The following is a 12,042-nucleotide window of genomic DNA, read 5'->3' as shown; positions in this document are numbered from 1 at the left end:
ATTTAGTATGTAAACAAAGACAACCAAACCATTGCAAGTTCCAACAGGTGTTGTTTAAGTATTTAAACAAGATTGAATTTGATATTTTCAGAATAAGACCCTAAACGTATTCAGGATATTTTGTGTCCTTATGTAGGATTAAGTAAATACTGTCATATGTATAAAGTATTTGTGTGTTTTACGTATCAATTGCTCTGTTTGGACATTTGTCAGGAAAAATATCTCGCTCCTTGCTAATAACCAAGCTAATATTCCTGCTCATACAGACTGAATTCAATAAGACGGTAATAAGATGTGTTCAAATCCTCACTCATTTTTATAATTATGTAAAAGATATAATTAAAATACATCCTTTACACTTTTATGGCCATGAAGTCGGCAGTAAATTTGATTCTAAGTGGTAATAAAAAGGTCTTTAAAGAAGTTTTTAATTAAACTTGGGGGGAAAAACCCCTGAGGGTAACTTTATTCCTGTGATCGGATGGAACTGAGACACTTTGTCCTACTTTTCTGAGAATTCAAAGACTCATTCACTAATTATTAATAATATTATGTGGTAAATTCACCGCTGTCAGCTGCATTTGCGGCAACAAACTGGAAAGCTTGACAGGAGTTTGGCAAACAGAGGCTCCGTCTGTTTTCCATTCGGGCTCCAGGAACACCCTGCTGCTTGTTTACATGTTTTGTTTGTCTTTAATCGACGTGTTTTTGGAGACGTCTTCGGATAAACGTCCTACCGGTTCGACCTCGACGCTCCTCCGTCGTTTCATCCTGTTTTGTTTGTTGTGTTTCAGGTGTGCGAGGTAAGCGCAGAGAGCCAGGTGAGGTACGAGCTGGAGACCCGGTTCCAGCAGCTTCAGTCTCGCCTCGCTGCCGTTACCTTGGAAACAGAGGAGGTCAGCTGATAGTTCTCGCTGTTTCCGTAATGATCTGTCTGCTGGAGAAAAAAGACTTGAATTAACAAATAAACTTCTCTTCCTCAGGTCAGTAAAACACTTAAAGCCACACTCGCCGCCCTGCTGGACACGATGTGCGACAGCGACTGTAACCCCTCCCCCGACGTGGTCAGCAGCCTATCACACGAGCCGCCCGGAGGAGGAACCCTCCCCAAACTCACCCTCGCCAAGCGTCGAGCCAATCAGCAGGAGACAGAGACCTACTACTTTACAGTGAGTTCAACCTAGCTTTTAAATAAAATCAACAAAATTACACTCCAAAACTCAAAAAAAGCTGAAGGAATCATCAGACTTTTTACTTTCCAATGGTCCTTGAACTACTCGCAATAATCAACCAAATTTAAGCTCAAAACTATTTTAAAAATTGTCAATAACAAACAGTTTGCACAAACCATATTCTGTAAAAAATAAAAAAATTCTTCACTTCTCATCGTATCCATGAAGCCATTAGTGGCTCAGCTGTGACCAACAATCATGTGACAAAAATTAGGCTGAACTGCGGGCAGTGTTTTATTTTTTAAAGGATTCATGGCATTAAAATATCACCAGAAACTCAAATAAGAACTGAAGGAATCATCAGATTTTCTACTTTCCAATGGTCCTTGAACTTCTCAGAAAAATCAACCAAATTTAAGTTAAAAACTCTTTAAAAAGTTGTCAAAAATAAACCGTTTGCACAAATCATATTCTGCAAAAAACAAAAAATTCTGCACTCCTCACTGCATCCACGAAGCCATTAGTGACTCAGCTGCAACCAACAGTCATCTGGCAAAAAGTCAGGAAGTGTTTATACCGAGCTGCCAAGAAATACGTTGGGAATGTAAATAGCAAATTATCTATAGTGTATAGAGTCTCTATTGAAAAAGAGTTTTGTACATGTTGATTTCAGGTTTTTCAAATTTTTTGTAAAATTAAGAACTTCATATGGTAATTTTTGTTGTTGTTTTGTCACAAAAGGAAACCAAAAAAATTCTATATTATTATTATTGTTTAAAAGGATTCATGACATGAAAATGTCACCAGAAACTTGAAAAAACTGAAGGAATCATCAGATTTTCTACTTTCCAATGGTCCTGAAACTACTCAGAAAAATCAGCCAAATTTAAATTAAAAACTATTTTAAAAATTGTCAAATTCTGAGTCAGTTAGTGACTCAGCTGCTACCAACAATCATGTGACAAAAATTCGGCTGAACTGCAGGCAGTGTTTATGCGCAGCAGCCAGGAAACAAATATGGAAATGTAAATAGCAAATTATCTACAGTATATAGAGTCACTGTTGGAAGAATTTCCATGGTGGTTCCAGTTTTTTAAAATTTTTGTAAAATAAAAATGTAGATATTCAACTTTCTATGTTTTTTGGGGTGTTTTTGTAAAATAAAAAAAAACAAAGAAATTATTTAGTTTCTTTCTTTTTTAAAAGGATTTGTGGCATTAAAACTTTGTTATACTGCGTAGAAGACATTTCTAAATAATCTATATTATCTATATTGCAGTGAAAAATGAACCCACAGTGACAGGAGCAAAAAGCATTCAGTGGGTTAATACAGTACAAATGCATGAATATTGTGTGTTTTTATTCATTATCATGTCCTTAGATATAATTGTATGATTCTTTTATGTGTGTGGAGCATTTTCATGGCTGTAACACGAGTAGAAGGACGATAACTGATTATTTACTATTAGCTGTTGTCAGCTCATTGTCATTATTTAATATTTCATCTGTTTTTTATCTCAGAAAGTGAAGGAGTTCCTCACCAGCAGCTCTCTGACGTCCAAACTTCAAGCCAAACACGATCTCCTCCATGATGCCATACAGAAAGGTACCTTTATAGATAGTTTAGACTCAGTTTTACCATTTGTTCTAACTTTTCTTTGATCATATCTTTGAGACATTACCCATGATGCACCCTGACAGTGTGTTCTACTAGTAGTGACTAACGTCGTCTGGAACCTCCAGCCTTCAGCAGAATCCGTCTTCATTCCCAGCTGGCGCCACATGGGAACATTAATCAGACTTTAGTCCATCTGGAGCCACAAACTAATGCAGTTCAGTGTTTAAAATCAGTCACAGTTCCCTTTGATAACCAGCTCTAATGGTTTAGTTCCACAAAACATTCTGACAAAGTTCTACTACAGAGTTCTACTAATGTGTTCCTCTTAAAGGCAGGATATTTAAAGTTGTTCAAAAATAGTTAGAACTGAGAAGGTTCTTCCTTTGTTGACATATAACATTGTGGAACATTGTGGGAACGTTTCAGTTCGTCCCCAAGAGCATGGCAGAGAGAATGTTCCACTTTTTTAATAGATTCCACGACAGGAACGTCTTTTAAAGAACATTCTGTCTGTTTTCTGAGGTTTTAAAAACATCTTGAAAACGTTTTTTGAATGTTGCATTGAGAACACCCTTCCATTGTTTTCACTGTGGGAACGTTTTATAGAAGAATGTTCTCAACATCAACATCCCCAAAACATCCTCAGAACATGGCAGGATAAATGTTCCACCTTTATTAATGTTTTAAATTACAGGAACGTTTAGCAAAACACTCTGTCTTCTGAGGCCTCGAAACATCTGGAAAACGTTTATTGAATGTTGGTTTGAGAACGTTCTTCTTTAGTTATCATGGAATGTTGTGAGAATGTTTTCTACAAGAATGTTCTATAATGTGTTCTCCCAACAACACAACATCCCCAAAAAATCCTCAGAAAGTTGTAGGAAGAATGTTCCACCTTTGTTAATTATATCACATTACAGGAACGTTTTATAAATATTATTTGAGGCCTTGACAACATCTGGAAAACATTTTTAAATGTTGGTTTGAGAATGTTCTTCTTTAGTTATCATGGAACATAATCTGACAACATCCTCCAAAAGTTGATTTTTAAAATGATTGATAATTATAAACATATAAAATTAGCAGCAATAATCAACAAATTCAGACACGAGGTTCAAATGTAATTTTTGTTCTTAGTCACACATTTCTGCACAAATCTGCAGGAAGATTTCATTATTGATCAATGACTGAAAATGAATACCGACTTTCTATTTTCTGTATCAATAAATTTATTTATTTTTTTTAGGGTTATTTAGTTCTTTTGTTGAGAATTAGATGAAAAAATGGACACCACTGAGTGTTTGTACAATAAATAGGAGCAGCCATTTAGCTTAGCTTAAAGGCATTTTTATTTAAGCATAACTTTAAGCCTAAATATAATTTAAACTGATAAATTATATAAAAAATGACTCATAGTACAGTTGTTATGAATGTTAGAATTAGCTATACAGACCTGGACTGTTTCTTGTACCGTGCTGTAAACACCTTTATTTCTGCTGTACAGTTTAGCATTTTAACATGGAAGTCTATGGAGGTTGACTCACTTTTCAGACAAGCCTCCAGTGGACATTTGAGGAACTGCAGTTTGCTTTGAGATTACTAGCATGTGAATCAATCAATTAAACATCCTCTAAAGATTGAGTTTTTAAAATTATTCAGTTACCTTTATAGGAACATTTTTGGGGAAATTAAAACATTCTTTTAACCTTTAACCCGAATGATTTCTTTATAGAATTATTAGAATTAAAGTAATGTTTCCTGCCAGCTGTGAGACGCTAAATCAGACTTTTTTCTGTGTTTTCCTCCAGCTGAGGCTGTGGACAGCGACCCTTCCAGGTAAACAGTGTGTTTATATTACAGAGAGGATGTGACTGAGAGGCTTAGAGGCCAGGAGAGAGCAGAGAGGACGAGGAAGGAGGCAGAACTGAACCAAAAAATCACTGCATCATGCATAAAGTCTTGATATTAGCAGGGGATGCTTAACTAATCATAGCACTTATCAGATCTCTTGACTACCATCATGCATCATTTTATCTATTATATTTCCCAGAATGCAAAGTGCTCGGTCGGTTCGCGTCAGGAAGTCCCGACCCGTTTCCCAATTCTGCCACACACTCTTCACCACAGACATACTGTCCTACATACAGGTAACCCTCGCAGCACAACGCACCTTTTTCTCTTTTTACTTCCCTTGTTTTGCTTTCTGCACTGAAATCATGTGGACAAAAACCAAAACCGTGAGCTGAAATCAGGTTTTTTCTCTGGGCTCAGTCGGTCCCTCTGCTCTTCACGTGTTTGGTCATGCTTCTAGCTTACTGCTGGCTTTTCTCTCCTTTTTCAATCCACCCCACTTCTTTTTATATCTCTTCCTCTTGTGAAACGGATTAAAATGCTCCGGCCTCTTTGCTGCCTCCTCTCGACTCCTCTACTGAGTGTGTTCTCTCCCCGCCGCCTCCAAATCTTTATTCCCCTTATTGTGGCTCTCCCTCCTCGTCTAATCTCTGCTTCTTTTTCTTTCTTCTTTTCTTATTTTTTCCTGTCCCTGCTCTGCTGTGCTTTGGCTTTGGTGCAGGAGAAGAAGGAGAATGTCTCGGACTCAGGTACCGGAGCAAACCATCTGTGACTGCTTATGAGCCGCATGTGGGCCGTTTCCCACAGCGAAGCTCACTCAAATCACGTCCAACCTTTGCTGGTTTTTAAAAATTATTTATCTGGGCAGTTTTAGAAACCTTGGAGGAAGATTAGAGTTTGCAATCTGGTGCAAAAACTTAAAGGAATAGGTCAGCATTTTGGAGATTTCCGAGCAGCTTTTGCTGACATTATCTGCACTAGAAAGCCGTCCGACAGCAGTGAAATACAGGTGCATCTCGTAAAATTAGAATATGATGGACTTCTTAAAGTGGAAATTAAATGTATTCTGGACTCCGTGTACATAAACTGAAATATTTCAAGCCCTCATTTCTTTCAGGTTTGATGATAGCAGCTTAAAGGTAATCATTAGTCTCAAAATATTAGAATATTTCAAACTATCAGCGATTAAAAAAATTATTGGTAATGCAAAAATAAATCATGAAACTCAGAAAAGTCTGATCATGTACATGAAAAGTGAAAAGTTTGGAAGCAAGATCAAGTTTGTATGAAAAAGAGATCATGGTTTCAACAAAATAATCATGATTATTATATAAAGAGTCACTCATCAGAATACATTTTTACTATAATTATCAGGTATTTGCATCTGTAGCCTTGTTTCTTTACTCTTTCTAGATATTTCTGTGGTACTTCTACAGATATGGACACAGCTGAGATTTATTGGGATTTTTTGTCTGCAAACTCTCAAAAGCCAAAGAGGAAATGCACTTTTTATTATTTCTGCACTCATTTTGATTCTGATTTTGCATTCTTTTGTTGAAGTTAACTGGTTCAAGCTTAATATTTAAATGGTCAATACATAAACAAAAAAAAACAGTGGAGTTTATTCCCTAGTTTATCAATGATAAATTTGGGATGTTTTTTTTATTCTGATTTCATAATTTTTACACAATTTGTAGACATTATTTTTATTTTTAAACATTACGCCACCTCTCAGCAGCTACTTAGCTTAGCATAGCACAAAATTAGCTTAAATCTGCTTAAATTTTAAAAAAATTGTTATTACGTTTCTATTTATGCGTTGTTTTAAAACGTCAGAGGACACAGCATAGCTAGCTGTCTTCACGTTTCTAGTCTTGCTGCTAAGCTAAGCTAAGCTAACAGCTGCTAGCTATAGCTGCATATTTAACAGACACATATAAGAGTGTTACACAATATTTAGCTCAATGAAATGAGCAAAATTTTCAACTTGAGACTCAGGAATGTTCTTGTTGAAGCACTAATTTGACATCTAAATGGTCCAAAGTCATTGTCAGGGGACACTGCATAGCTAGCTGTCTTTGTGTTTCCAGTCTTGCTGCTAAGCTAAGCTAAGCTAAGCTAAGCTAACAGCTGCTAGCTATAGCTGCATATTTAATGCAGTGGTCTCCATATTCTGCACAGTATTACTTCATAACTTCAGTAGTTTTGCCAGTATTACTTTTCAAGTTTCTACTCTAGTTATATTTTTATTTCTACTCATGTAATTTTCTTACATCTTACTGTTTTTATATTAGACACTTTATTTATTCGTGTATTATTGCAAATCTTATCTAAAACACAGACTAGACATCCAATATGTCTGTTTCCCAAAATATTTAACAGTTTTTGTAATATTTTCCAGTTTTGTAATCACACAATAATTTCCTTTAAAGTTTCCTTAAAAAGTTATTTAATCTAGTTCTCATTGCAAGAAAAAAAGAAGCTAGTTTTCATTGTAGTTAGTTGTGGATGAATATCTTTTTAAAAGAAACAAAACACCTCAGTTTAAATTAAATTAGCATTTTATTGGCTATTTTCTGTTATCTTCCTGCTCTTTTCATCCCCTCCTACTGTTTTCTTCACTGAATCTTCGTTTCTTGCACTATCTTCCTTTGTTTGATGGATTCTTTGCCGTCTTCTGCAGCGTCTCTCTGTCTCCAACCATCTCTTGTCCCCTCATGCCTCCTCCTCTAACCATCTTTCTCCTCCAGAGCTCTGGCCAGCAGATTCCCGTGGTGGTTGAAAGCTGCATCCGCTTCATAAACCTTCACGGTGAGTCGCTTCTTACCATTTATCGATACGCCACGCTGGCAGAAAGACGAGTGGGAGGAAGCCGTTGTTTGTGTTTGTCTGTGGAATCCTGAGTACAGAACATAAAGAATGTACGTTGTAGACATGAATTGTAATGTTAATGTGTGTTTTACGTCTCAGGCCTCCACCATGAAGGGATTTTCAGAGTTCCAGGCTCTCAGAGGGAAGTTAACCTCATCAGAGACGCATTCGAGAGAGGTACACTAGAAAAAAAAAACTTATTTCAAGGAACTTTTACCTTGAAGTAAGTGAAAAAAATCTGCCAATAGAACAAGTGAAAAATGGCTTGGTGAGATTTCTTGAAGTAAGATATGATATTTAGAATACTGAGATCTTAAAATTAGCTGGGAAAACTTATTTTGAGCTCTATTTTACCAGGATTGTCAAGCTTAGGTGTCCTAAAATAAGCCAGATATGCTTTAAAAAAAAAATTTTTTTAAAAATGCAATTTTTCACTCAAAAATAGATTTTTGTTTTCATGTAACCTCCTAATTTGAGATGTTTTAACCCTCCTGTTGTCCTCATTTACGGGCACCAAAAAATATTGTTTCCTTGTCTGAAAAAAATACAAAAAAATCAGCAAAAAAATTCCCAAAATTTCTGAAAATGTGCAAAACCTTCAGGAAAAAAATTCCAATAATTCCTTAAAAGTTTTATTTTAAAAAATCCCCCAAATTTGGCAAGAAAATTCTTGTAAATATTTTCAAAAAATGAATGAAAATCTTCCAAAAAAAATCCTAAAAATATCTAAAGTGATTCCATATAGATCAGTAAAACTTCTAATATTTTGTTTAAGAACATTCAGAAAAAAATCAACCAAAATCCTGCGAAATTCGCTGGATTTTGGTTGATTTTTATGTGAACGTTCTTAAAGAAACATTTCTAACATTTCTTTTTTTCCACCAAAAAATGTTCAAAGATTTCCCAAAAATGTTGAAAATGTGGACATCAGAAGTTTCACTGTGAAAATATTTTTTCCCCACATTTTCAAACTTTAAAACGGGTCAGTTTGATCCGCAGGACGACACGAGGGTTAAACTTATTTTGAGTTTTCTTGTAAAATTCATCTCAAAACAAGATAACTTCAAGATTGTTTGACTTAACAAGATATTTAAGATGCACTGTCTTAAAACTGGCTGAAATGTCACTTGTTCAGTGAATTTATCTTAAATCAATTGGGATGAGACATTTTGACAAAAAATAAGACAAATAGACTTGGTAAGATTTTGAGTTTTTGCAGTCTAAGAGTCGTTGTACAGCGTGTTCAGGTCGAGTTTTATCAGTTTTTCCTCTGACGGACAACAAGAAAACCAAAAAGAATCATTTTAAAAAGCAGGAAGAGTTTAATTTCTAGCCAGTTTGATTTAAAAAGTGCATCAGCATTGATGAAAAGATGACTTTTAAGCCTTGGAATATATGAGAAAGCTTTCTGAAGAAACCCAACAAGCTCAGAATTTTGTCACCTTGGATTTATACCAATTAAAACCCAAAAAACTTATTGGGAAGACATGTATAGCATCTGCACAACACTAGTTTAAAAAATTAGTGACTGGAGACTCAGTAATGTTCTTGTCACAGCACTGATTTGATGTAAAAATAGATGTTTTAGATATATTTGCCTTTGTACAAGAAGCTACAAGTGAACAGGATGAGTGTTTCTGAGTTAAATACAATACAGAGATTGATTTAATTTGAAAATACACACAACAAATTTATCAAAGATTAACATCCTGTTCACCAAATCACCAGAATGGCTGCAAAAAATTGGAGTTTTGTGCAGGTTCCTGTTGTCTAATACGACTCTAAATTCAGATGTAAAAAAATCAGACACATAATTTCAAAGCATTAAAGTCTGAAATTTAACAGCTACTATAAAATACATCTTAATACTATAAAATACATCTCAATACTTTAAAATGTATCATAAAATACGTCTTAATACTATAAAATACATCTTAATACTTTAAAATGTATCATAAAATACGTCTTAATACTATAAAATACATCTTAATACTTTAAAATGTATCATAAAATACATCTTAATACTATAAAATACATCTTAATACTATAAAATACGTCATAAAATACATCTTAATACTAAAAAATACATGATAAAATAGATCTTAATACTATAAAATACGTCTTAATACTATAAAATACGTCTTCATACTATAAAATACATCCTAATACTATAAAATACATCATAAAATACATCTTAATGCTATAAAATACATCATAAAATACATCTTAATGCTATAAAATATGTCATAAAATACACCTTAATACTAAAAAATACCTGATAAAATACTTATTAGTACTATAAAATACGTCCAAGTGATGGTTTTAGCGTAGCTTGGCTTCAATGCCAGAAACAGCGGAAACAACCTGATTAAATTCAGACATTAAAAAAAAAAATCAAAACTGTAATTTCAGCTCACTAAAATTTAAGGTTTGAAATTTAACGGCTTTTAATTAAAGTCTAGTTTGGCTGATTTGCTTCCATAAAACTTTACTTATGGAGCTTTTTTGCTGTAAAAAATAACCTGCAGTGAGTGATTTCTGGATGTTTGCTTCTTCTTTTTGCTTTATTAATGATTTCACAGAAACAGCAACGTCTTCTCTTTTCTCTGCAGCACTTTATTTATCTGTACGCCTCGTTTCTGCATTAAAAAGTCTGTTTTCCTGCTCTAATATGCATTAATCTGTTGTGTTTCTGCAGGAGAGGATCCTCTGTCGGACAGCGAGTGCGACCTGGACTCGGTGGCCGGAGTGTTGAAGCTTTACTTCCGGGGCCTGGAGCCTCCTCTGTTCCCCTACGACAGCTACTCCCAGCTGCTGGAGTGTGTCCGTAAGATCCCTTCACACAGTCAGGCCGTTATTTATGCACTTCTTTGTGGTTTCCTGATGCTATTTTTCAGCCTCGGTTACCGTAATCTATTAAGAGCTTTTTACATTTGATTGTCCATTGCAATCCTGAGTTTAGTTGTGTGCAGCTAAAGTTGTAGCGCTGTAACACGCTTGTAACACTTTGGGAGCTAATTCAGTGATTCTCCTGCAAAACGAATCAACCGTTCAGTCATGAATTGCACAGATGAACCTGCCTGCAGCTTGTTTACTCATAAATTCTTAGATTTTCCATCAGTCACAAACAAACTCAGCTGAACTAAATAGTCACAACTTTCCTTTAAGTCATATATTGAGGTTATTTGTGCAGTTTATTGTGGAATAACTGCATTTTCAACCAGTAAATCTTGTCATTTTAATTAAATCTAGTTGAGTTTTTGTTCTTTAGTTGCTCATTTTGTCTTTCCTCCTCGTTACGATCAGAAATATAATAAATACAAATTATTTTTTAATGTCAATAACTTTGCGCCACAACTCATTTGTTGTCATTTCAACAGTTTACATATTTAGAGGCGATAAATTATGTAGAAAACATGTCTTTAAAACTATAAAAGACATTTTAGCACGATAAAATACATCTTAATACTATTTTAAAAATACGTCTTAATACTGTAAAATACATCTTACTATAAAATAATTTGTAAAATGTGTCTTAATATTATAAAATACATCTTAATACTATAAAATGCGTCTTAATACTAAAAAATATATCATAAAATATGTCTTAATACTACAAATACATCTTAATACTATAAAATGCGTCTTAATACTCTAAAATATATTGTAAAATATGTCTTAATATAAAATATGTCCTAATACTACAAAATGCATCTTAACACTCTAAAATACATGTTAATACTAAAAAATGTGTTTTAACAAGATAAAATACATCTTAATACTACAAAATATGCCGTAAAAAACAATTTAGTACTATAAAATACATCTTGACACTACAACTTAATCGTCATAAATTTCCTATAAATATATATATATATTGGGGTGATTCGTGCAGTTTGTCAGGGGAAAAACTGCATCTGCAACCAATAAATCTTGTGATTTTAGTTAAATCTCGTGTTTTTGTTCATTAGTTACTCATTTTGTCTGTTTTGTCAGAAATCGAGGCGGTGACGGAGAAAGCCGCCCAGATTAAGGCGATCGTCTCCACCTTCCCTCGGCCTCTCCTCATCGTGATGCGATACCTGTTTGCTTTCCTCAACCAGTAAGCAGCTAAAAAAACCCACTGTGGGATATTTTCTTATTTAAAGTGCTCATAAAACTTCACAGAATAATGAACTGACTTAGTGTTTCTGTTTATCCAGCGTGTCTCAGTACAGCGACGAGAACATGATGCAGCCCTACAACCTGGCCGTCTGCTTCGGTCCCAGCCTGCTCAGGGGGCTGGACTCGGACGACGCCGTCGCCAGGCAACCGCAGGTCAACGACCTCGTTAAGACCATGATCCTCCAGCACGACATCATCTTCCCTGGCCAATCGGAGCTGCCGGGCCCCGTCTACGAGAAGCACATGACTCTGGAGCAGGAGTACTGGTGAGGGATGAGCTGAGATCCTCCTGAGATCTCAATACGCAGACGACACTCTACTATATTTGACATTCTATGGACTCTGTTTGTATCTGCTTTCAACAAA

The 12,042-nt window shown here is 35.0% G+C and overlaps 1 protein-coding gene across 2 annotated transcripts in view; it reads left to right on the top strand.

Moving 5' to 3' along the window:
• arhgap4b (Rho GTPase activating protein 4b) overlaps window positions 1-12,042 on the top strand; it is a 52,083-nt gene that overhangs the window by 28,794 nt on the left and 11,247 nt on the right. The window contains exons 9-18 of one of the 2 annotated variants that reach the window (XM_023270438.3): window positions 795-896; window positions 984-1,169; window positions 2,694-2,778; window positions 4,599-4,626; window positions 5,363-5,390; window positions 7,392-7,452; window positions 7,612-7,689; window positions 10,211-10,339; window positions 11,509-11,614; window positions 11,715-11,942. In XM_023270438.3, coding sequence (XP_023126206.2) covers window positions 795-896; window positions 984-1,169; window positions 2,694-2,778; window positions 4,599-4,626; window positions 5,363-5,390; window positions 7,392-7,452; window positions 7,612-7,689; window positions 10,211-10,339; window positions 11,509-11,614; window positions 11,715-11,942 — 1,031 coding nt within the window. Of the gene's footprint in view, window positions 1-794; window positions 897-983; window positions 1,170-2,693; window positions 2,779-4,598; window positions 4,627-4,840; window positions 4,938-5,362; window positions 5,391-7,391; window positions 7,453-7,611; window positions 7,690-10,210; window positions 10,340-11,508; window positions 11,615-11,714; window positions 11,943-12,042 lie in introns of both variants that reach the window. The other variant, XM_023270437.3, reaches the window with a different exon arrangement.

The sequence above is a fragment of the Amphiprion ocellaris genome, chromosome 8 (genome assembly GCF_022539595.1).
Source record: "Amphiprion ocellaris isolate individual 3 ecotype Okinawa chromosome 8, ASM2253959v1, whole genome shotgun sequence".
In the NCBI taxonomy this organism is placed as follows: Eukaryota; Metazoa; Chordata; class Actinopteri; family Pomacentridae; genus Amphiprion; species Amphiprion ocellaris.
This window is presented reverse-complemented; position numbering and strand designations above follow the sequence as displayed.